Source organism: Triturus cristatus, chromosome 5_1 (assembly GCF_964204655.1).
Source record: "Triturus cristatus chromosome 5_1, aTriCri1.1, whole genome shotgun sequence".
NCBI classification, from domain to species: Eukaryota; Metazoa; Chordata; class Amphibia; order Caudata; family Salamandridae; genus Triturus; species Triturus cristatus.
Window position 1 is genome coordinate 160262560 of NC_140587.1, and position 26672 is coordinate 160289231.

The 26672-nt window shown below is 47.5% G+C and overlaps 1 protein-coding gene across 6 annotated transcripts in view; it reads right to left on the reverse strand.

Moving 5' to 3' along the window:
- LOC146830504 (ubiquitin carboxyl-terminal hydrolase CYLD-like) overlaps positions 1 to 26672 on the reverse strand; it is a 493223-nt gene that overhangs the window by 107247 nt on the left and 359304 nt on the right. For all 6 annotated transcript variants that reach the window (XM_085604702.1, XM_085604701.1, XM_085604700.1 and 3 more), the window contains one exon: positions 3401 to 3536. In XM_085604702.1, coding sequence (XP_085460828.1) covers positions 3401 to 3536 — 136 coding nt within the window. The remainder of the gene's footprint in view (positions 1 to 3400; positions 3537 to 26672) is intronic.

Sequence of the window (26672 nt, forward strand, 5' to 3'; positions counted from 1 at the left end):
TCCAATTAGGTCCACATTATACGGCGGTGGTGGAGGAGGCTCGAGACTGTGGATTGTTACCTCGGGACTGGAGGCATGCTGAAATTGTGGTGTTCCACAAGCCAGGCAGACCCCCGGAGGAGCACGCCTCGTATCGTCCGATTTCCCTCCTCAACGTGGAGGCCAAAATCCTGGCGAAAGCCCTGGCCAACCGCCTCTTACCATACATCACCTCGTTGGTTCACCCGGATCAGGCAGGGTTTACGCGGCATAATATTCGGCGGGCCCATGTTGCGATTACTGAGGTACAGCAGGTGGGGGTCCCAGCAGCCCTGTTGTTGGCGGACATGGATCGGGTGTTCGACTCCCTCAGCTGGCAATATCTGTTCCTGCTGCTGCAACGCTTGAATTTTGGTCCGCGGTTCATATCCTACGTGCGGCTTCTATACACGGAGCTTACGGCCTCGGTCAGGGTAGCGGGGGCGACCTCAACGACTTTCCCCGTACAACGTGGAACACGCCAGGGGTGCCCCCTGTCCCCATATCTGTTTGCCCTGGCTATGGAGCCCTTGGCAGCCTGGGTGCGGATAGACGCGCAAATCTCCGGCTTTGAGTGGGAGAATGGACTGTCCGATCGCATTGCTCTCTATGCGGATGACGTCCTATTTTTTCTGACAGCTCTTGACCGCACGGGGCCCTGGTTACTCCGTATTATGCAGATCTTTGGTGAGACTTCGGGTCTCTTCATGAATCCCCGGAAGTCTAACCTGTGGGTACCGGGGGGTCCGACTCAGTTGCGGGAGTGGGCCTCCACGGAGCGGATGGCGGCGGGGGGACTCAAGTATTTAGGGGTGTTCTTATTAACTACCCCGGCGGTTTCTTGGGACCGTAATGTGGTGCCCGTGTGGGATCGCGTTTGCCAAGACATCAAATTGTGGGCCTGCATGCCGCTCACCATATTCGGTCGGTCTGCGATTTTTAAAATGGTGGCCCTTCCCCTTCTTCTGTACCAGCTACAGAATCATCCGTATAGGATTCCACCGGGCTGGTTCCGTCGGGTGAACTCAACCCTGGGACAGTTCCTGTGGGAGGGTGGGGCGGCTCGGGTGGGCCTGCGGATGTGTTTCCTCTCAACCTACGAAGGGGGACTGGCTACGTCGGATATGCTTTCCTACTATCAGGCCTCCCACCTGCTAGTTCTGAATGAGTGGTGGTATGGGGATAGGGGGGATCCGGCCTACGCGATGGAGCGGAAACTCATGGTCCCACACACAATACACACCCTGTTATACTCCGCCCGCTTCGGGCACGCTTGCCACCGGCGACGCAGGTAGTTTTTCAGATTTGGCGCCAGGCACGGACACGAATTGGGTGGTGGAACGTGCTCACGCGGGAAACCCCCTTGTGGCACAATGGGCGATTACCACAGATGGCGGTCCTGTCCGGGTTTGAGGGGTGGGATCGGATAGGCATCTCCACCATAGGCGATGTGGTACGGGAGTGTGCCTTGAAGTCCTTTCAAGATCTACAACAAGAATTCAGCATGCCCCGGACACAGTTCTATAGGTACCTCCAATTCCGCCATGCACTCTCCCCTAGCCTAGCGGACTTGGATTCCATAGCTGAGTTTAGCCCAGTGGAAGCGAAGCTCTTCATGGGGGACCTCCAAGAGCGGAAAATTTCCAAGATATACAGAACGCTCGTCATTCACAGTTCCCCCTCGCTCCAGCATCTAAAGGGGAAATGGGAGGGTGATGTTGGTCCCCTTGACGAGACGGACTGGATGGAGGCGCTGGCCTCGCCCCGAGGGGCAGCCATAGCTAGTCGACTACGACTCATCCAATTTAAATACTTGCACAGGGCTTATTTTACCCGTAGGAGGCTATGGCGGGCTGGACTGATCGCATCTCCGGAGTGTCTCCGATGTGGGCGGGAGGAGGGCTCCTTCTATTATACGGTATGGCTCTGTGGGTCATTATCTCGCTTTTGGAGAGGGGTGTTGTCCTGCCTATCCGAGGTGCTGGGTTGGGATCTCCCCACAGACCCTAAGTTGACACTTCTGCACGTCATGGATGATATTGGTGGACACCTGCTACTGTTGGGCCTTACACTGGCCAAGAGGGATATCGCCCGGGCATGGAAGGCTCCGGTGGCTCCCTCTCTGAACGTGTGGAAGAGGGGTCTGGACTTTAGCATGGGTTTGGAGCTCCCCATATTTGCAGCCAGGGGGTGTCCATGTAAACATTATAAGATATGGAAGCGTTGGGCAGATTACAGGGGTATCCCCCTGGAGCCAATCCCGGAGGAGCGGGAGGAGGGGTCCCTTTAGTTCCCCTGGGGCGGGAGGGCTTACTCTGGGCCCGGGGTCGGAACTGTCTAGCTTATGCTCATACAGGATGTTGCTTATTGGTCATGGTATGGTGCGGTCGGGGAGGGGGGGATCCGGGAGTTGGTGGGGGGGGGGGGAGGGGTTGGGGGTTTGTTTTTCAAATGTAGTGCATTTTCAAGTATTCTACCAATGTAAAATGTCAATGAGATCATGGTTGCAATGCTTCGGCAGGTACCTCTGGGATTTCAGGGGCCTGCAATTTATGTGTTTGTTGACGGACAAAAACTATTTAAAAAAAAAAAAACGAATGGAATCTATTTCCACTGTGCCATCTTTCACCTGCTGCACCATTGTGAGCTTACAATATTTCAGAAGTCCTTATTTCAGCCTGAAATGATCCATAAACTCCACGAAATCACAGACACATGTGCTTTCACCGTCCTCTTGATCTAGCCTCTAGCATTTTCTTTTCAAAGCATACAACCTTCTCTTTCTCGGTCTTATGCACCAATCAATCTTACATTTACATTTCTCTCAACTCACTGTCTCATCAACATCACTAATACAAACTATTTGTCTGCCAGGAAGATGGGATCCGCAAACTCCTAACAATTGACTTTTTATTCACTATGGGTCTGATGGAGACTCCAGAAGTAGATACGCCCATGGGTAAATTAATTTCCTTAACTGGGTTTCTATCTATTAAACTTTGTATACAGATTGAAATGTGCAAACTTATTGTGTTAATGAGATGAACTATATGTTTTCTTTTTTATGAATGTTTTCTTTTATGTAATGATGTGCCTTCAAAATTAAAACAAATGCATACATTCCCCAGACCCTTTATTTCATTTCATACCATGAGGGGAGACCAGGATGATCAGAGTGACTTTTCTAATTAGGGCGTTCAAATGTACATATTTATGTATGTCTAGGTGATCTATAAGAAGCTAGACTTGCCCCTAGCAGCTATTGATCCTTTTGTTCATGAACCGAGAGCAGCTCGGACAGAGCACCGCTAAGGTTGATTCTATTGACAGAGACTCCAAGACCCCAGTCCAAGCGACCAAGGTAAAGGCGCAGACCCTGTACCTAAAGAGCGCAGCGTCCATGTAGCATGAATTGCAGTGTCCTTGGATGCCCTTCATTCTGCCCTTTAACACCAGTACGGCCGTGCCATCTGCCAGAGGGGGTTGGTTTTCAAGTACCAAGGAACTCTCTGGGCCATCTGCAATACAAAAGGGAGCAAAAACATAGTTAAAAACTCAAAAACTGTTTCCGTCTTTGTGTGAAACTGCATTACCCTATAAACAGTCCTAGTTTGTTCCAGCACTGATGAGTGGGGCCAGTGGTTTACTTTTCAACATGAGACTTTGACTCCGAGCAAGGCAGAGAAAGGCTGAAAAAGAGGAAAGAATGGGGAAGAGAAAGGAAGGAAAACAGTAACAAAGGGAGAAAACATTGACGAAAGAGAACCTACAAGAGTGAGATAAATAGATAAGGACTGTAGGGTGGTGGAAGAAAGAGGCATGAGATGGAATCAAGATGAGATAGCATTAGTATTCAACAACGCTGGTATTTGGCAGCACTGGAAGCGGGCTTCTGAGAAAAACCTAGGGCACCTGCACTTATTTCTTTTACAAATTAAGCATTGCCTATCGGTACATGTGGTACTAAAGATAAAGAAGAATGCACACAGGCAGTACAATATTATAGCAGAAGTACATATATACTGTATATTATGCACAATTACTTCGGACATATTTCATCATTAAATCGAGTAGTCAGCCCTACACAGATGGCCACCAGGCCTGACACAAAATACCGATAAGTGGAGTGGGTCAAGGATGATGACCACTGGTCTGCCATGCTCAGACCCTGGAGGAAGAAGACAAAGAGAAATGCATACAAGTGGAAAGCATTCATGCAGTCCGAGTCGAGTCGAGAAAGAGAGAGCACGACATGCTGAATCTACCTGAAAAAGAGATCCTCAAGGAAAATGCTACTTACCCAGTATGCATCTGTTGTTGGCATGTAGAGCTGTAGAATCTCATGCTTGCGCATAGATCGCCATCTAGTGTTGTGCCCGGATGTTTGCACTTTGTTTTTCTTCGAAGAAGTCTTTGTAGTCACGAGGTAGGCGACTCCTTCTGAAGATGGTCATCGACTCCATCTTCAGATTGCTTTGCCACAGAGGGTGAGAGAATGGAGTAGTAGTAAAGAATAGAGATGGCCATGTGTATGTATAAATAGTAACAAGAGAATTACAGCAGCTACTGGTACCCGGGGTGGTGGGTGGGCGCACTTACCCGATTCTACAGCTCTACATGCCAAGAACAGATGCATACTGGGTAAGTAGCATTTTCTGTTCGAAGCATGTGAGCTGTAGATCACATGCTTGTGCATAGACTATACAGCAGTCTCCCCTAAGCAGTGGCAATCCTGTAGCTGATGGAGTTGTCTGAAACAGCGTTCTAAGTACTGCTTGGCCCACATTAGCTTGTTATCTGACTACACATCTACACAATAATGCTTGGTGAATGTGTGTGGTGTGGACCATGTTGCAGCTTTGTATACTACAGTCATAGGGATGTTCCCTAAGAAAGCCATAGTAGCCGCTAGCGGACGAGTGGAATGTGCTCTAGGGGGTACCGTTAGAGTCTTTTTGGCTGTTGCATAGCATTTAACGATCCACCTAGCAATACCTGATTTAGATATAGGATTGCCCTTGTGAGGTAGTGCAAAGGCGACAAAGTTGTTTCGTCTGACGAAAAGATTTTGTTCTTTCAGTATAGTACAACAGTGCTCTCCTAACATCCAATGTGTGTAGAGCTCGTTCTGCAACAGAGTCAGGTTGAGGGGAAAAAACAGGTAACTCAACCGACTGATTTATATGAAATGCAGATGCTACCTGAGGTAGGAATTTGGGATTGGAACGAAGAACCACTTTATCTTTGTGTAGCTGGAAAAAGGGTTCTTCTATGGCTAGTGCCTTAAGTTCACCCACTCTCCTTAATGAAGTGATTGCAATGAGGAAAGCGGTTTTCCAAGTAAGGAATTGTAGTTCACATTTGTGCATGGGTTCAAAAGGTGGGCCCATTAACCCTGTGAAGACTATATTGAGATTCCAGACTGGGGGAGGTGGATTTCTTCGTGGTATAACTCTTTTTAGTCCTTCCATAAATGCTTTGATTACAGGCACTCTAAAGAGGGATAAATGTGGTCTATTTTGAAGATATGCTGCAATTGCAGCGAGATGCAGTCTGATGGATGAATATGCCAATGATGACTGCTGCAAATGTAACAGATAATGTTCTGTATGGAAGCATCCAGAGGGCTGATTTTATTGTTATTGCAATAGATAACACAATCATTTTCATTTGGCTGCTTAGCAGGCTCTTGTGGCAGGCCTTCTGGCCTCCTTAATAATGTTCACACAGTCTGGTCGATGGTTCAGATTACCAAACTCTATGACTTCAGGAGCCAGATCGCGAGGTTCAGTTGTTTGGGATCTGGGTGTTTGATTTCTCCATGGCTCTGTGTGAGGAGATTGGGAGTTAAATGTATTTATTGATGTGGTACCAGAGAGAGTTCCAACAGGGTTGTGAACCAGGGTTAACGTGCCCATGTTGGAGCTACTAGTATTAGTGTGAGAAATGTTTGCCTGAGATTTCATACCACTCATGGAATGAGTGGGAGAGGTGGAAAAGCGTAAGCAAATATCCCTGATAAGTTCATCCATAGAGAATTGCCTTTGGATAACGGGTGTGGATACTTGGAGGTGAAGCTTCGGCATTTTGCATTTTGGGATGTCGCAAACAGGTCTATGTGAGGGACTCCCCAAGCTTGAAAGTAGTGGTGGAGAACTTGAGGGTGAAGTTCCCATTCGTGTATTTGATACCTCGGTCTGCTGAGGAGATCCGCAATCAGGTTGTTGACTCCTGGGAGGTGTTCTGCCAGGAGATGGATATTGAAGGGAGTAAACCCACTTCCAGATGTCTTGGGCTAAACGGGACAGTTGGAGAGAGTGTGTCCCCCCTGTTTTTGTATGTAATACATAGCTGTCATGTTGTCAGTTCAAACCAAGACAGCTTTGCCAGACAGGTGATCTTGAAAGGCTTTGAGAGCTAGAAAGATTGCCATCAGCTCTAAATGATTGATGTAGAGCAACCTTTGCTGTTGGGTCCACAGACCTTGCACTGTGTGTTGTTAGAGATGAGCTCCCCAGCCAGTTAGGGACGCGGCCGCTGTTAATTTTGTCTGTGGAACCAGGTCTATGAACAGCCGTCCTTTTGACAAATTGTTCCACCACTGCAGAGAGCGATGAGTACAGCCGCTTACCATCACTTGATCGGTTAATAGACCTTGTGACTGGTCCCAATGACTGGCTAAGCATTCTTGAAGTCGACGCATGTGCAGCCTGGCATGGGGAACGATCATGAGGCAGGACGCCATCATTCCCAACAGCTGCATTAAAACCCGAGCTGAAAGTGACTGATTGCCTTTAAACTGGAGAATTAATGCCTGCATGTTTCGAATTCTGGCTGCGTTGGGAAAAGCCAGAGCCCTTTGAGTATCTAAAGTGGCTCCTAGGTAGTTCTGAGTTTTGGCTGGCTGAAGATGTGATTTTAACACATTGACTGTAAACCCCAGTTGGTGAAGTAACTGAATGGTTACGGAAGTGTGCTTGCGGCTTTGTTGATAAGTGCTGACTTTGATGAGCCAATCGTCCAGGTAAGGGAAGATATGGATGCTTTGTCTTCTTAGATGAGCAGCTACTACCGCCAGACACTTTGTGAAGACTCTAGGGGCAGTGGTGACTTCGAATTGGAGTACCTTGAATTGGTAATGTTGACCTGCAGCCACAAACCTGAGATATTTGCGGTGAGCTGGGTGGATTGGAATATGAAAGTAGGCGTCCTTTAAGTCTTGAGTAGACAGAAAGTCGACCTTTTGCAAAAGAGGTTGTACCTGTTGAAGTGTTACCATGTGGAAATGGTCTGACTGAATGTAAACATTTTGTTTTCTGAGATCTAATATTGGTCTAAGAGAGCCGTCCATTTTGGGAATTAGAAAGTAAAAGGAATACACGCCTGACCCTTGATGTTTTGGTGGTACGGCATCTATGGCTTCTTTTGCTAGAAGTGATTGCACCTCTTGTTTGAGGAGGTGTAGGTGATCCGTTGAAAGTTTGTTTGACTTTGGAGGAATGTTTGGAGGAGTGTTGATGAACTCCAGGCAGTAACCAGAATGGATAATTTGGAAAACCCACTTGTCTGTTGTTATTGACTGCCACTTTGGTAGAAATTGTGACAGTCTTCCCCCACAGGTGTTAAGTGGTAGGGGGGAACTGTGGGCAAGACACAGTTTTGTATTAGAGGGGGAGGTGTGTGTGCTGGAACCTCAACCTCTGCCCTTGCCGTTGTTTCCTCTATAACCACCCTGAAGTAAGTCTTGGACACCTGAGGGTTGGTTATTGTTCTTATATATGGATGAGAGGACATGGTTTTGGACCCTGCTCGATAAAATGAGCGTCAAAAGGAATCATGGCCTTGTTGAGACTGAAGGGCTCCCATTGATTTAGCCAATTCTGTATCTTTTTCCCTCTTCTCAAGTCAAGAATCTACTGTTGGCCCAAATAGGTGTTCTTTATCGAATGGTGTGTTTAATATTGAGGTCTGAACCTCCGGTTTGAATCCCGATATACGTAGCCAGGCGTGCCTTCTTAAAAGGACACTAGTGTTCACCGCTCTGGCCGCTGTATCAGCTGCATCTAGGGAGCGCCAAATTTGATAGTTGGAAATTAGTTTAACATCACGTAACAGGTCTTCCGCTTTAGATTTATGTTCTTGGGGTAAAAATTGGATAAGTTGTTCCATTTCATCCCAATGCACACAGTCATATCTAGCCAGTAGCGCTTGTGTATTAGATATGTGCCAGAAATTAGCTGCCTGGGGGGCTATTCTTTTTCCTGAAGCGTCAAGGATCTCAGACTCTTTATCTGAGGGTGGTGCGTCTCCAGTAGTTTGAGAGTTTGCCCTTTTGCGTGCAATAGAAACAACTAATGAGTCTAAGGTTAATTGTCCTCTTATGTAGACTGGATCAGATGGTGCAGGTTTGTATTTTTTGTCCACTCTGGGGGTAAAGATGCGTGCTCTGACGGGATCCTTAAATATATAGTCTAGATGTCTGGTCGTTCCTTTAAGCATGGGCAACATGTGTGGATTTTGATGTGTTGTTTAATGCCTAGCAATTCAATATATCCTACACGATCATCTGGTGGAGAGGGCCTGGTAGGGTATAGGTTAGGATCATTGTCTGTGGGTGAGTCAGTGTTATAGTCATCCCACTCATCTGTAGGTGCAGGTTGATTGTCATCATTAGTATCATCCCCCTCCTCATCACCCTGGTCGTCAGGTATATATGGTGATGAGTGCTCAGGTGAAGTGGGCATAGACAGAGGCAGAGGTAAAGGTGGAGAAGGAAGAGGAAAAGGAGGAGGGGAAGGATTTGTCCCAACAGTTCTCTTCTTTAATGGAATATGGTATTCCTTTTCAGTAGTAGCCCCTCTTTTTAAAGTCACTTAGGTAGTAATGTGGCCAGTTTTTGGATGTATGTCTGTTTTGGCGCTGAAAATTTCGGTGCCGATGGTTTTGGGGCTGGTGTTTTTGGATCCGATTTGGTTTTCGGTGCGAGTGGTGATGATCGGGGCTGGACTTGGTCTTCGATTCCGAAGGCTTTAGCTTGGTGCCCGACTTGGAATGGAGCTTTTCGGAACCGGAGGGCTTTTGGATAGGCTTCGGTGCCGAGCCACAAGGCGGGGTGTCGGAAGCGTGGTCTTGGTGCCGACCGGGGACCGAGGGCGTGGGTTGGTCCAGAGCCTTCTTTTTAACAGGTTGGCTTGGGAGTCGGGGCAAAGAGAGGACTGTACTTACAGTACGTTGTCCATGCGGGATGTTGTCATCCTGGTCGGAGCCCTCCACCAAAACAGGAATGGGATCCTGCTCTTCCTCAGCCTCGATTACGTCGCCGGCTTCTTCAGATTCAGTTCCGAAGAGGTCCGGAATGGAGCCTATGTGTTGGCTCTGCATGTCGCCTCGTCCAGCCCAACGGTCGCGAAGCGTCTTCTTGGAACGGAAAGCCCTACACGCGTCACAGTCCTGTTCTTTGTGTTCAGGTGACAAACACAAGTTGCACACTTCGTGTGAGTCGGTGCGCGGGTATTTCGCGTGGCACCGAGGGCAGTTTTTGAAGGAAGTTTGTTCCATCGACTGCAAGTCGGATGGAGGCGGTTAGGACCAACGACCTACCACGAGCTTTACGATCGAAAGAGGGTTTTCTCGAAACCAACACAATATGTGAAGAATGGAATACGGGATCGGAACAATACCGTTGAAGGTGAGTCATCTACGCACCGAGGGAAGCCAAAGGATCGGTGTCGAACCGGAGCGCAGCGAGTAACATCTGAACCCGATGGCGGAAAAAACCAATCTGAAGATGGAGTCGATGATCATGCGCACTATCACCAAAAGGTGGAGTCCCCTACCTCGTGACTACAAAGACTTCTTCAAAGAAAAACAAAGTGCAAACATCCGGGCCCAACACTAGATGGCGATCTATGCACAACCATGTGATCTACAGCATAACTTTCACAGCTACCAGTACCCCCATCCAATAGGATTTAAAATATGGGCACTTCAACCAAATATGTTGAAAATCCACCAAAAGCCTGCTTTCCCTCCAGCAGAGTGGAGACAGACAGGTGGAATGTTTTCAGGTTAGCTGGATAGAGGTACCAGCCAAACCCTAGCTTGTAGTGTGCTTCCCCGAGTCTTATTGATTTTCCAAATAAAACAAACAGTTCAACAGTGATAAGCTGTGGTGAATTAAATCACCAGAGCAATAATAACTACACAATAGCATAGAGGTGAAGTCAACATAAGAGGCAAAAAGTAGAAATCGCGGATCAGCGAAATCAATGAGCCAAATTGTAAAGGAATGCAAGTAAAAAAAGACTGAAGAAAGCTTTGATAGAAAGGAGGAGTGGGATTTAATGGATTGTACCACAGTCCAAGGTGTGGAGGTATTCGCGCAGTGGCTGCCAAAGATCTCTGGGGCGGGACAAGGGTAGTTGGAGGAGGGTGTAGTTCTCACTAACATTATCACAGTATGACATGCTTTTGAGCCAATCAGAGGGGAAGGGGCTTTATTGTATCCCCAGTGGAGCGCAATCTCGCGCTTGGCTAGGAGAAAAGCCATGGAAAAAAAGCGGCAGAAGGAGTGCGGTATGTCTCTGGTGTACCTTAAAAGAGCAAGAAGGGGATCAAGGGGAAGCACTATATCTGACATGCCAAGAAGTGAGTTGGCGTCTTCCCAAATGAAAAGAACAGTGGTTGTTTTGTTTTGAGGACGAAACGCGCCGGCAGTCTTGTCCATTGTCTGCTGTGTTTTAAGAAATTTTCTATAGATTAAAGAATAAAATGAACTGTTTTCTACAATCAAAACGTTTGCTCCATCTTATGCTAACCTCTTTATGGGGTTGTATGAGATGGAGCATGTCTGGGGCTCTGGTGTTGGTTATTGGATTGACAACATCCTTTTTTACGTCAGATGCATTGGCGATGTCTTCCTGATTTGGGAAGGCAGTGATGAAGATCTTAGCCAATATTTCACTTATCTCAATGAAAACACTTTCAATGTTAAGCTTACGATCAACAGTTCAAAACAAGAAATCACGTACTTGGACCTTAGATTGTATACAGTTGGTGACATTATATTTTTAGAAAATCCACGTCTTGCAACAGTGTGCTCCATGCCACAAGCTGCCACCCCAAGTCCACCATCCCCACAATACCTTACGGTGAAATGGTAAGAGCTTGCCGTAATTGCAGTCAAGACTATCATTTTGAAAAGAATGTAGATAAGATCAAGAGGGATTTCAGGAAAAGAGGTTATGATAAAAAACCGCCTCAAAAAAGCTGAAGATAAAATCCAAAAATTGAAGAGAAGGGATACTCTTGTCCCTAAAATTCATCAGGCTAATAAAACATACCAAACTCAGGTTGCATTCATAATTGAGTATAATATGTATAGTGGCCATATCTTTAACATACTGAGAAGGAACTGGCACTCACTCAAATCCAACTCTCTCCCTACAGACATCGTCCCGCTAAAGGCACGAGTCACATATCGTAAAGGGAAAACAATAAAGGATATGTTATGTCCAAGTTTTGTTAGAGAGCCCAAGATTTCAGGATCAACTTGCCTACCAGAAAACCCACAAGGGTTCTATACATGTGGTAACTGTTGCATTTGTAGTTATGGACTACTCACTAGTTTCAAGTGTAACAATTCTAAGGAATTCAAGATCACATCGTTTATAAATTGCAATACTACTTTTGTATTTTATTTGATCAAATGTGCATGTGAAAAGGTATATGTTGGTAGCAGCATACAGACTAAAGGTCCGCATTCAGGAACATGTGAGGAGTATAAGAAATAGGGATGATAGATGGCCTGTTGTGCAACATAATCACATGACTCATCCAGACAAGACCAATATCACCTTTCATGCCCTGGATCATGTGAAGGGCAGTGATAGAGGCGGAGACAAAATCAATTATTCAAGACAAACTGAGGCTCTGTAGATTTGTCGGTTGAGGGCTGTGTCGCTTGGCCTGAATATTAATAATGAGTTTCCTAATCTTTTTATGAGATTACTTCGGATCTGGTCATCAATGGTACTCTGCATCCCACAAATTTTGCCTTGGAGTTTTTAGGTCATTTGTGTATACACTTTAAGACCTCACTATTGTGAGTTTTGTATGTATGACATCCTTGTGCAATTAATCTATTTTGACAATGGATCAGCTGATTTTTATGGGATGTTACTTTTTCCTGACAGTTAACATCTTGTCAATGCGGTTTTGTGGACGGGTAACTAATGTTATTCTAGAGATTGGAATTGCTTTTCTTCTAAGGTTCAATGCAGTACAACTTTAATTGTTAAATTTTTTTTTTTATTAGAGGTCCATAGCAACAACTTTAATTGGTTGAAGTTCACAAAATTAGGAAAATCTCTGAAAAAACTGCTCAGCATAATGTTGGACGTTATCGGGTGATGGCCATTATTTTGGTCTGGTTTTGCCTCCCTTCTTTTTCCCTTTTCCTTCTTCTCCTTTTTTTGTTTTTGCGAAGCATATCCGGTAATTACTGATGCCTTTGTATTTAATACATTAATCTGGGTACTCAAATAATACTCAGGTTCATAATGAGAGATGCATGTAATTTGCTCTTCATGGACTGGGTTTTCTCCTGTTTAAAGATGGCGTGTCTCCAATATATTGATGTCACGTGTCATGACTCAAGATGTACTATATGGTTTACAACCTTTTAAAGGTGTCTTTGTTACCTAATCCTTTAACATTTTCCCTTTTTGTGCGCAAATTAAACAAATGGGTTTGGTTGTTTCTAAACACTAGGGACTCTATCGTGAGATCCGTGTATTTTAAGCTTTACTGCTCGGGTCTATATATATCCACATATCATTTAAAGATGGCGTGACTTTAACACATCAGTGTCATGTGACATTAGCTGGCTTTAATCACATGGCCCATAACTCCTCACAGGTGTAGCTGTTTATCCTCCTCCTTTTTTGCATAAATGGCGCGTTTTCTGGCTGCTCAGTTCGATCTAATTTTTCACACCATTACGGACGCACGGGAGATACATAGCCCGTAAGTATGTATAAATGGGTAGTGGTTTCACCCAAAATAAAATGCGGGTTAATGGTACATCGCCTAACATTATAGCATGTACATCGAGTGGACCATTTCCACTTTAAGACTTATAAGGGGCTAAATCTGTTTAAACTTTGTCTGCAGTCCTCATTTCGAGGCTATTGCGGGTTTCTTTACATTAAAACTGAAAGTGCTTATTGCCAAATGCACTTTTTAAATATGGCACCCGCATTTGAGGGAACATGCCCCGATTTTGTTTACTTATTGCAATTGTTTTCTTTGTTGCAGTTTCATGATATTTGTAATCGATATAGGGCATGTCTATAACTTTGAACGTATAATAATTTCTAATGGGATTTGTGAGCTGCTTTATATACTTAATACGACAGTGAGAAGAGTGGCTATTTTGAAATTGTTTGCGCTTCGATACGTAAAGATGACTTATCGTGTGTATAACACATACTTTATAACTCCTTACAGGCTTTATCACTTTTGGAGGTATATACACTGTATTTTTTGGGTGCTCAGATTTCTCCAAATTTGGGAACCAGACACCGTTGTATGACACTGGGAAAATGTCTTACTTGTAAGTTTAAGGACATCTGTTTTCTTAACATTGATACTGTATTAGTTGGTTTTTAAAACTTGTCGATCGGGGGCGTGGCCAAGATGGCGGTGAGGTAGGACGTGCTTTCTGGAGCTCCTACCCGCCGTCCACCGAACTTAGCTTCGTACAGCTTCTGTGGGACCTGCTGACGGCTGCTGGCGCTGGCCGGGGACCGCCCTGAGATGTGCTGACTTCAGCTGCAGCGGGGTTCGGCGACGATCAGAGGTTCCGGGCGTCCGGGTGCCGGACGGCGGAGAGGCGACCAGGCCTTCATCAGAGGGTGCCGCGCTAAGGCTTTGTCGGAGCGGCGGCTGGCGCGGAGATTGCCGAGGCCAGCTAGCCGGTCCCGGCCTCCACCTTGAGAATCACCGTCCCGTCCGAGGGGCGACCCGCCGGATCGTGGGAGCTGCGACGACCTAGGAGGTGGAGCGAGGCGGCCTGGCTGCGGGGGTCCTGGGGCCCGCCGGACGGCTTGTGGCGGCCTAACTCCTGGGCCGCGGCGGGTGCGGAGCGGGCGCCGTTCATCCCCCGCGTTGGTGGCACTTGGGCCGGCGCTGGGGGCTGCCCCCTGAGATCGGCCCCGAGTGAGGTGTGTATCTGGTGGCGAGCATCGGACGGGGTCCTGGGACGGGCGGGGCGCCGCGCCGGGGGAGCCCGGTTCAGGAGACCTCCCAACGCACTGGTGCCCTCGCGGGCTGCCTCCCTCCTGCGTCCTGGAACGGCCTTGCGCCCAGCTGCGGAGATAGCAGAGGCCTCGTCCACCGGCTGCAGTAAGGAATCGCCCTGCCCGGTTACTCCCCGATTGCGCGGGGTTGAGGCCAGGCCTGGAGTGGAGGAGGCGACCCGCCGCATAGCCCGGATGGGCCCGGAGGCGGAGGGGCTGAGGCATATCGGAGGCCAGACGGAGCGTGAGGGCCGAGACCAGGTAGGAGACGCCCACCTTTTCCGGGGGATCCGGGGGGTCTGACCCTCCAGTGCACCGGCGTGGGAGGACCCTTGTGACCACCCCTAACCCTGCAAAGTAGTCGGTCGTCGGCCTGAAGGGGGACAAGGCCTGCACCTGCCTAGCACACTCAGCGAAGGCCCAGGGGGGGACCTGTGGAAGAACCTACGGAACAGGGGGGAGTGCCGCAGACAGACTTTGGCCACTGGGGATCCGTGGACCCCCCCTCTCTACATTCTCAGTTAAACGACGTGCCTCGCTAGTCGGCAAACCCGCGAGGCACTCACTTTGGCCCTGCTTGGCTGCCGGGAGTGGTGGTTTGGAGACGATCCAGGGCCCTGAATTCGCGCTCCGGGGGTTCACATCTTGCTGTCCCTTGACATCTGGCAGCGGATTTGACGCGCCCCCTGGTGCGGGACCTTTGGTGAGACCTCATGACTATGCCCTCGTCTAGGTCGAGAAAACAGAAACCTTTGAAGGTTATCTTTGGGCGCGCTCACTCTATCCCCGGCCCTGCAGGCGTGACCTCTACGATGGCGACTCCTCAGCAGCCTCCCAGTACCGGGGATGAGCCGATCACCAAAGCGTACATGGAATCCCTCTTTCAGGCTCTCAGGGCGGATCTGCAGACGGTGAAGGCTGACCTCACGGCTGAGATAAAGGAGATCCACCGTGATGTTGATGACGTTGGGGGGCGTGTAGCTACTTTGGAGGACAAGAGCGATGCCGCAGTGTCAGACATGACCACGCTCCAACAGGAGATTCTCCGATTACAGGATCAGCACCTGGATGTCCAGCTCCACCTGGAGGATTTGGAAAACAGATCCCGCAGGCATAACATCCGTATCCGGGGAGTGAAGACATCGGACGACACCAAAGATCTCTTTGCGTTCGCTGGGGGCCTGTTCCGCCACATCCTGGCGGCTCCGGAGGGCGCTGAGATAGTCTTGGACAGGGCGCACAGGGTTGGCCTGCCTCGGGGGCCCAACGCCCCTCCAGCGGACATATTGGTGTTTGTCCAGGACTTCAAAACCAAAGAGGCGATCCTCACGAAGGCGAGAGCCCTCCACCCTATCTCCTATCAGGGATACTCGCCGGTGCTCTATCAGGACCTGGCCCTGATTACCCTGCAGCGCCGCCGGCAATTTCGCCCCGTGACTGAACATCTGCGGCAGCAGGGTGTCCCGTACTCGTGGGGTTACCCATTTCGCCTCATCTTTAGACTCAACGGCAAGCTCCACCAGCTGCGCTCACTCTCTGAATCTTGCCGATTGCTGGACCTGTCGCTGCCGAGTGGGGAGGACGACTGTCAGAGCACGGGCTCGGGGTCCGGGCCCTCTGCGTCGGGGTGGCGGCGCCGGGGCGGGCGCCGCCGAGCCTGAAGGCCCAACAAAACAGACATAGCAAAGAGCCAGCCGGATGCGCTGGCCTCCGCGACGGACGCCCTGGCCGGGGCGGGCCCCGGCGGCGAGTGAGCAGTGGACACGCATATTCTAGCGCAACTGGTCCAAGAATGCCCGGTGGGCGGCGGGGGGGGGGGGGCCGAGACTCCCCCCTTGGTCACATTATGGTTCCCACACAGACGCTCCCCTGGTCTACCCAAGGGGACGGACAATTTCTCTGGATGTTGACTTTTTTGTTTGTTGCTGCCAGTGTTTTTTTACAGCTGTTTATCAGGGGGTTCTGGGTGGGGTTTTTTGGGTATGGATTCCCTCGTCCACTTTCTTCTCTTGCACCTCGAAAGTTATCACACAACCGATTTGACAGTCTAGATGGCCGCTCCCGTGTGTTTCATGGGGTTGGCGGCCTTCATCGCCCTCTGTTCTGCCTCTGGTCCCTAGATGACACACACCCCTCAAAGTCCTTACGCTAAATGTACGAGGGTTGAATAATCCCGTCAAACGAAGAGCAATCCTTAGCTACTTGGAACACTCGAAAGCAGACATATGCCTTCTACAGGAGACCCATCTGCTGGCTAAGGACCAATATAGATTACAATTCCGGGCCTTCCCTACACAGATGTTTTCTTCTGCCAACTCCAAAACAGCCGGGGTAGCTATATTGGTATCCTGATCCTTCACTGGCAGGGTCTTACAAAAAGGGGCGGAGATTAAGGGTCGCTTACTCACCTATCAGTTCCTATCGGGGGGGGGTGACCTTCGGGGTTGGTTCCATATATGCGCCCAATGAAGGACAGATCGCTTTCCTCCTCACTGCCCTCGATGAAGCCGCGGCGGCCGCGGACCGCCGCCTGCTACTAGGTGGCGACCTTAACATTGTCTTCGACAACACTTTAGATCGTTCCTGTCAGAGAACTGGTTAGAGGGGGGTCCTGACGGCTGTTGGGCGGGCTCGACTCCGGGAGGTGGGGCGGTCGGATCTATGGCACCACTTTCACCCGACCAGTCGAGGTTATACCTTCTACTCGGGGGCACATAAAACGTACGCACACCTAGATTATTTTCTTAGCTCCCTACCACTTCAGGCCCACGCTTTAAGCGCTGAAATTTTAACGGCCTCCCTCTCAGATCACTCCCCGGTTCTGGCTACCTTCCAGCTCCCGCCCTCTCTGCAGCCTCTCCGACACTGGCGCTTGCGCGACACATTGCTCCACCACCCCTCCGTCATAGCACAGCTCCAGAAAGCCATCACAAATTTCCTCACTCACAATGCTAACTCAGACACGACTCTAGCGACGCAGTGGTTAGCGCTGAAAGCAGTCATGAGGGGAGAATTTATAGCTATATCCTCTGCCCATAACCGTGAACGAAGTCGCAAACGGGCGGCACTCTCCCAGCGCATTTCGGAACTCGAACAAATGCATCAGAGAACTGGAGCCTCCCGTGCTTGGTGACAGATATGCGTAGAAAGAAAGCAGCTCGCAGCCTTAGACCAGGACAGGGCTGAGTTTGCGGCTATTAGGCTCCGTCACTCGTATTATGCGGGAGGGGATAGATGCGGCCGCCTCCTGGCCAACAAGCTACGGGAGACTAGACAGGTGCAGGGGGTTCACACAATCCGGACCCCGGGGGGGGGGGGGAGGCTGTAACGGACGACGCAGCTATAGCGGAAGTATTCCGCGATTTTTATGCGGACCTCTACACGGGGGAGCCCCTGGAAGCCCAGATCAGTGCTGATTACATAGAGGCGGCCCAGGTGCCTTCTTTGACCCCGGCACAAGCGGACCATCTGGAAAGGGCTATTCAGATATTGGAAGTCATCTCGGCAATCTCACGCCTCAAGATGGGTAAATCACCTGGCCCCGACGGCTACACGGCTGCCTTTTATAAGACATTCTGCAGTCAAGTGGCCCCATTACTGACGGGCTTGTTCAATACCTTTGACCAGGTGGGAGCTATCCCAGAGGAAATGTTGGAGGCCGCGATAGTGGTTATCCCAAAACCTGGGAAGGACAGGACGGCTTGCGGCGCCTACAGGCCCATATCCTTGCTGAATATAGACATTAAATTATACACTAGCATTATAGCGACTCGGCTAGCGCCGCATATGGCCCACCTGGTTGACCCAGATCAAGCGGGCTTCATCCCTCAGAGACAAACAAGCGACAATACGAAGCGCATTTTACATCTGATTGAAAAGGCATCTCGCACACAAGGGGAATACATGCTTCTCGCCATTGACGCGGAGAAGGCCTTTGACAGGGTGCATTGGCCGTACCTGGAGATGGTCCTGGTAGGAGCAGGCTTTGGGGAGAAATTACGCACCAGAATTCTAAATTGTTATCGCTCCCCCAAGGCGACAGTCCGAGTCAATGGTTACACCTCCTCCCGATTCCCCATAGGGAGGGGCACTAGGCAGGGGTGCCCCCTGTCGCCCCTTCTATTCGCGCTTGATATGGAGCCCTTGGCCCTTCGAGTCCGACGACATCCCTGTATAACCGGGATTAAATTTGGAGGGGACACTCACACCATTAGTCTTTACGCGGATGATATTCTGCTCTCCCTCTCTGATCCAATACCGGCTTTACGCGCTCTCTTCGTTGAGCTGTATGGCTTTGTGTCAGGGTCGGGGTTTAAAATTAATCTGGACAAATCCATAGCGTTCAATATCTCACTCTCCCCGTCTACTCTGGCTCATATTCAGGAGGAGCATACCATGAGCAGGGCATCTGCTTCGATCCCCTACTTAGGTATTCAATTAGCCCCAACCCTCCAGGCCACGGTGGACATAAACTACTCTAGCCGTCTCTCCCACATCCGCAAAGAATTGAACAGATGGAAAATCTGCACGATCTCCTGGTTCGGTAGGATCGCGGCCACTAAAATGACAGTGCTTCCGCAGATCTTGTACCTCTTCCAGACCCTTCCCCTTCGCCCCCCGTCGGGGTGGATCCAACAGACTCAGGCAGATCTAGCGCGCTTTATCTGGCACGGCCGTAAGCCCCGTTTCCGACACGCGGTAGCGGCTCTCCCGCCGGATAGGGGTGGGGTAGGGCTCCCTGACCTTCAGCTATACTTTCATGCCTCCCAGCTTAGGTATTTAGTGGAATGGCACCAACTGGAATCGGAGAAGCACTGGTTGTTCCAGGACCAAGCGGTGGCAGCTATGCCACTATAGGGCATTCCCTTCCTTCATAAACGACATAGACCCCCCACTCTCTATGCCTCTCACATCACAAGCACTGTTTTGGACTCCTGGGATCGCACTAACATTACCCACCGGTTGACTTCCTTTCCGTCACCTCTTACTCCAATATTTGATAACCCAGAGTTTCAACCCGGTGCGGACGCTCGGACCTTCCGCGCCTGGCGCTCCTCCTCCTGTAGGTCATTTTGGGTCATCTTTTCGATTTTGATGGCATCATTACATTCCCGCAGCTTAAGGAACACTACGGCCTCCCGGAATCAGAGCGTTTGGCCTATTTGCAAGTCAGACACTGGGCACTCCATCCACAGGTTAGGCCTCAGGCACAGCGCCTGCTGACCCCTTATGAAAAATGGCTGGTAACACGCACGTCTGATAAGAAAATAATCTCTGACCTCTACAAAATGCTTTTAGACACTACCACACACACATACAATGCAGGTAGGGCTCATTGGGAGAGGGACCTAGGCAGATCCCTCAGTCATAAAGAGTGGGAGGGCATCTATCATAGAGCACGGCACTCGGCCTACCACATGGGACTTACGGAGACCATGACTAAAATTGCCGGAGCGCTTGCATCGCTTTGACTCTCGCCGGAGTGAATTGTGTTGGAGGGGGTGCGGAGAGGTGGGCACTCTGGAGCATGTTCTCTGGAGTTGTACTTGCATACAGCCATACTGGTCCCAAGTCTTGGACGAAATAGACCTCCACCTAGAGACGCAGCTCCCGCGATTTCCTGCTTATGTCCTGCTGGGCTTACCCAATTCGCTGACATACCCACTCAAGTCCCGGAGGGGCCGGTTGATTGCTATTGCCTTAGGCGCAGCGACACAAAATATACTGTTACACTGGCGTTCTGCTCAGCTCCCAACGTTCTCCGGATGGCTCCAGAGACTCGGCATGGAGACTCACTCTAGCTGGTAGAGGGCCCGAATTCCCAGAGCTATGGAGGCCCTTTCTAACCCTACTGGTGTCCGAATTCCGTGAGTTGACCTGCCCCCGTTATCTTCGATTGGTGCGCATAGCAGACACACAAATTCCGGATGCCACTCCCCAGACCCGCCGCAAACGACCGCATTGACCACTAGATAATAGCCTTATCCCTTCTGTTACAGTGGACGAGGGAATGGGTGGAGGGAGGGGGGGTATTGTTGGGTGTTTGTATGGTTTTATGTGGTTTCCTTCTTTTATAATTTTGAGGGCCCGCTCCACGCTTATCGCCTTTAGTATCGATATGACAGACAACCTGGTTGTCTCACTGGTATTGTGCCTACGGAGTTGTGGGCTTCGTTTTATATGTTTGAGTAAAACCAATAAACAGATTTAAACCATAAAACTTGTCGATCTGCCACTCAAAATAGGTCCTTGTCGATAGGCAATCTTGGGCATTTTGTCCACAGTACAACATAACTTGGACCTTTTTTTCGCATCGTTATGATAAATTTGGATGCGTTTTCCTTATATTTATCTATTCACACTTCAAGACAGCGTCCCTGGATTAGCTTAAATCCGTATTATGCCATGAGTGCTATGCATTTCGATAATTGACTTTAATAAGGATTGTCTTCTCATTTACCATCAGTATAAAGGTGTTTTTATTCAAAGATACATTAAGTTTTAAGTATATAAGCAAATATATATTCATTGTCCCTTTACACCTGAAGACTTAGCAAGATTGCATCATGGCCCTTAAAATAAAATTGCTGATATTGCCCCTTAGACTATTGATGAATAATATTTGTGAGGATTGCACTGGAGACAGAATCATGACAGAATCATGTGTCTAGATTGTCACTGAAGGGAAATGTGTGTTCTATTTCTTTACAGATTTACGTGTCATAGTATCAATCTGACTACTCATATGAGTGCTATACTTCAAAGAACTTCAGACACATATCATTGATTTATTAAGGTACGCTAGAATGATCAAATAGCGCTTTCAAATATTCCTCGGGTTCTGAGTTTCTTGTGCCATTTCTCACTTTTTGGTGCTTGACTCTTGATTTCATGATATTAACTTGCTGTAGTCTAATTTCTTCTCTTTTCTTCTTATGGACCTAATGTTCTTGATACAGGATATTGATATTGTATTGGAAATTCTTGGAGTCTGATCTTATTTGTTTTTCTTTGGATTGTACAACAAATGGGTTTGTCACTGTTCTTGCTCTTTCCTCCCTTTTTGTTTCTTTATTATATCTAACCGTCAAACTGATTGTCTTCCCAGGAGTTTTAAATTGTTAATGTTTGCTACTATAAATTGTAAGATATGAAATCTTTTACATGTATCACAAGTAATGCTTTGTCTGGTTCAATTTTATTTTATGTCTTGTATTGGTCTACATATTATAAATAGTCTTCTACTTGTATATATTTCAGCCCTGAAGATGAAGTCCTTAGGAGGACAAAAAGCGTCGGCAGTCTTGTCCATTGTGTGCTGTGTTTTAAGAAATTTTCTATGGATTAAAGAATAAAAGGAACTGTTTTCTTCAATCAAAACGACCACCGTTCTTTTCATTTGGGAAGACGCCAACTCACTTCTTGCTGTTTGGTTAGGGACAATAATTTACCTTCTCTAATAACATTTTTGTTGTTTTGAGTGCAGGGCTATTTGTGCTTAATTTGTTTCAGTGGTTTGTATACCAGTTTCTTGGGACATATGGCGATCACATCCCAGGCTCATTGCACCTAGCTTTCATCATAACTGTAGCCACATTACACGATAACGACTAGTGCAGGATTTATTTGCCCTGACCTTCCTTCTATGTGATTATATCTGTCATAGCAGTGACATGCGTAAAGACAGAGGTCCAAAATGCATGTATCACTGGACAAGTCCATGTTAAGTGTGCAAAATCTTCCCCTGGGGCATGGCATTTAAAACAAAGGTCAGACCTAGTAGGATCAAATTTAGCTATGTTGGAGGATGAGAGATAGATATGGTGAATACATTTAAAATGTAATAATTTGTATCTGTGGTTAGTCGAGATACGTTGAATCTGTGAGAAGCAGCATGACCATATTGTACCTGTGAGAGGGGTTCCCAGTTCTTACACCCACATCCCCCACAAACAAGTGGTAGTGTCAGGTTTTATGGAGATGCACAAATGGTACAGTTGTGAGATCATGCGGTCACCATCGCCTTCAGACACTACACGCGTCAAAGGAGCGAAATCTTCTGGGGACAATGTGTAAGAAGGGAGCAGGGACCGTAAAGTATTATGGAGTCTCCGAATAATAAAATGATCCATAAAGGGTAAATCATGCAAGCAGGGGTCTGCAGTTGAATATATAACATGGGCATCTGGGAAGAAGTCTTTAAAAGTGAATAGGTTGTGATGGTGAAGTGTGCGTTGTACCAATTTTTACGGGGTAAGCGGGAGCCAAGGATTGTCATGAAGTGGAAGGGCAAGCTAATTGAAGGGGCCCCCATATAATGCTTGTCGCAGTCTACGCCATGCCCAACAAGTCGCAGATACGGTTTGAATGTCGTTAGTATCTAGCGGGATGCCCTTCGGCAAGATTAAGAAGTGTGAGAGAACACCTAATTGATCTTGCTCCAGTCTCAGATAGGGCATACATGCATTCCAGTGGTACCAATGATAGTGGTTCTGGCACTGGGAGACAAGGTAATACAAGTAGAGATCTGGAACCCCAAATCCACCATGTTCGTTAGGTAGAATAAGAGTGTCCCAACCAACAGTGGGTGACACCCGTCCCATACAAGGTGCAAAAGTAAACTGCGTAAGGATTGAAAAAAGGTCTGAGATAATGGAATAGGAATGTTTAAGAAAAGGTATAAGAAACGGGACAGTATGACAATTTTAATGATGGTCATTCATCCAGCCATAGTGAGGGGAAGTTTAATCCAGCGGTCAATTTGAGGGCTTGAAAGAGATGCAGTACTCTGGGTAAAACGTTCATCTTGATAGTGTGTACCCTACCCAGCCAAAGGAGGAAATGGGCAAACACCTTCAAAAGACATTGTCGAAGGCGGTCTGGAGAAGTATATAATTGACTCTATTAAGGCAGATGGGTTTGGAGTGTTACTGACCCCTAGCTATCTGATAGCTCGGATTACCCAATGGAAGGGGAAATCGGGACTTCTGTTCCCTAGGGCAGGACCATCAATTTTGACTGGTTTATCTTAAATTCTGCAACCTTTTCAAAGGCAAGTAGTTGGGAATGCAGTTGAAGGATAGATATGGTCAGACATGCCAAGGTTAGAAAAATATTGTCTGCTAAAAGCATGATTTTATGTAGCTCTTGGTCCAATCAGATTCCTTCAATAGATATATTTGCCCAATGTTGGCTGCAAAGGGTTCAATGCTAAGGGCAAAAAGCAATGTGAAGAATGGGCATCCTAGACATGTACCGAGTCCCAATGTCAAGGGGTGCATCAATGTAATGTTCAAGGATATCCTAGAGGAAGGCACCTGCCATGGCCATCAAGATGACGCTCGACCCAAATCTCATTGTTTATACTACTCTGAGGAGGAAACACGATTCCACCTGTTCAAAAGAGTTTTCTGCATCAAGTGCAACTAAAACAGCATATATCAACTTCTTTCTGGCTTTTTCAACCAGGCATCAGATGTTGTAGTGGGTGATGGCAAAGGTGTACATCCATCAGTATCAGGTGTGTTCACTGTGCAGCTTTCAGTGTGGAACCTGAATTGCTTTGCCTCTGTAGAGTAGGTGGGAAGATGTCCTATAATAAGGTGCAGTCAAAGCCCTGAAAGAAGAGTCTTTGCCTCATGCAGCTTGGAGAACCTTTTGTTTGACTTTAAAACAGTGGAACTTGATTAGGATGTCTCTTGGCCTCTCCTGCATCCTCAGGTCTCTGCTGTCCAACTACGTGGGCTCTCTCCAGTCAATCCCCCAGGTGACCAGTTTGGAAACAAGCCCAACGACTCATCTCTCTAAATTTGCCCCCTCTGTTTCTTACTCATCCCACCCTAGGAGAATACCAAGTCTTTGCATCTTAGAAAAGTATCAGACTGCGCTTCTAAGGCGGATAACTTTTTCTTCAGTAAGGCCTTGGTTTATGGCACTCGATCCTGATTTCAACATCTATTGCTCTTAAGCCCACTGAGTCGATATCAGACTGTAGAATAGGAATTTTCGCACCAAGGTCTGCATTCAGGTTCAACAGACCTGATTTGATTTCCTCTCATAGTTCAAATTTGAAGAGCTGGAGGTTAGATAGGAGGGCCTCCTTAGTCAATGTCATAGTTGCAGAGATTAGCAGTCATGCTGGATCCTGGGGAGTTATCGTCGGGTCCCCCACAGTCTAAGAGGAGGGGGAAAGAGAAGAAGCTGGCCACCCTCTTTTGGGTGTGCTCCTTTGGAGTAAAGAATTATTCTACTCTCCCGGAGCTTATGAACTGGAAGTACATGTGCACAAGGTCAGTACTCAGCAGGATGACAAATAACTGCTGGTCTATAGCTTTTGCCAACTGCTTCCTGGAGGTGGGATAATGGGCATACAAGGCAGTGGGTGTCAGCCTTTTAAAAAGGCCAAAGGAGCAAATTTGCCTGGAGGCCTGCCAGGCCTCAGGAAGTCCAGAACAATGGTCCTCTGTTTTTGCTTAGACGTAAGCGGTGCACTCTGGAATACAGATACCCCTTGGGGGAAGCAAAAAGCCGCTGGCAGGAGACTCCATCCAAGTAAGGACAAACAAATGGTGATGTCCCTCAAGTGTTTGAGCGCTCACCTGAGAGGGTTCTAGTATGGCAATGGACAGTGTGTGCGGCCCTTCAATGATGCTGTGGTCTACGCAGAAAGCAGCACTCAATGGAAAATTCCTTTCCCTGCAACGTTGCCAGTGGACCCTCCTTACTCCTACCATTTACCACTCATCAGCAGTCTTTTTTTCACTGGCACTCTCAGAGGGAACTCGACTGGGTAGTGTTTCATGGGACAACCCACTCGGTAGGATCCTCTAGATCAGGTTGATCTTTTTTCTCAGTCTTTCTTCAAATTGACGCTCGGCAGGGCCTTCCCACATCTTTTCAATGGTGCTTTGCCTCATTTGTACTCAACTGTTTTCCTCACAGACGTGAGCATGTCAGGTGAGTGCAGTCGTCATCTTGGATGCTCGTCGGACAGGGAAGCATTGGGATCTTGAGTTATTCCAGGTTCCAGCAAACTGAAGTTCAACTTCTCCCTCTCACTTCTCAGCTGGGGTCCTCAATTCAGGTAGTTCGGGTCTTTAGCACTGCCAAAATACCTGTGGTATGGGGTAGATTACATAGGGCCCCACTGGAGCCTCAGCGTGGCATGTCCAGCCAGGTCAGCTCCATGCCATGGCTTTTGATACCCTCTGAAGTTGCTCTTTTTTTTTAATTGTTATTTTTAAACTCTTTTTATTGCACTTTACAATATTGGATCTAAACTTAATTTGAATTGGCACTCTTAGTTTTAAAGTGTTACTGCAAGCAGTATAGTCTAGAGTATACTTTAGAAATCAGTTACGTGGCATACTTTTAAGGCACATTATCTATGGCTAACCAGGCAGGCAATGCCCCTTGGTTTGTCTCTTCCCATGTAAGCATGTAAACAGACTTGGGTCTCTGACATTTCCCTAAATTATGTTTCGGATCTCCTTTCAAGGTGCCCCACTCCTTGTTTATCTACTGGGGGCACCCTCAAGCCTTTCAAATTATTTTCGTGCTCCTTTAAATGTTGATTTATTTTGTTCTCAATTAATTTATCCGCACTCAACAGTCTATCAGCGGTGCTTGTGAATGCCTAACATCCATTTTCTGCTTCTTTGACTGGGGTTGGGTACATGACCTTCTTCAAAGGACATTTTAGCTACTAAGTGCTGCCATGTACAAGCACTATCCATGCAATTTGTCCACTCTGAAAAACATGCCCAAAATTGTAGTATGTAAATAAATAAAATAATATAAACCTAATCCTGAGAAACTAGATCATTGAAAAGTTTTTAATGGAAAAAATAATTAATAGACATCCAATTTAGTCTAAAATAATAGAAAAAATTACGGAAAAAAACCCAAGAACAATGAGAAATGTTAATTTACTAAATTATTTACTGAAGAATCGAAAATCTTTTGAAAAAGGGAATAAGTTGACTCTACATTGAACCCCTCTTACTGGTCACAGATTTAATATTAATCTGGAACACAAAAGTAGAGGAAGACAGTGTAGGCAAAGAGTTAAGAGGAGGAATGAGTGTACGGAAGGGCCTCTCCACAAGACAAAGTAGAAAAAGGTAACATTATGGGATTGGAGAAAAATGTAAACTTATTTAAGGAATGAGAGAAATAATGGGGGTTTGATAGGCTGTTCATCGCAAAAAGAAAGAAAAGAACAGAGAGGAAAATGGAATGGTAGCTTGGAAAGAAATAATAGTAAGAGGAAAGGGGAAATGGAGGCAACTGAAACAAACTTAAACCTTTTAAAACGTGAGGCGTCACCGAGCGACAGGGCAGGAGGACGAGTAG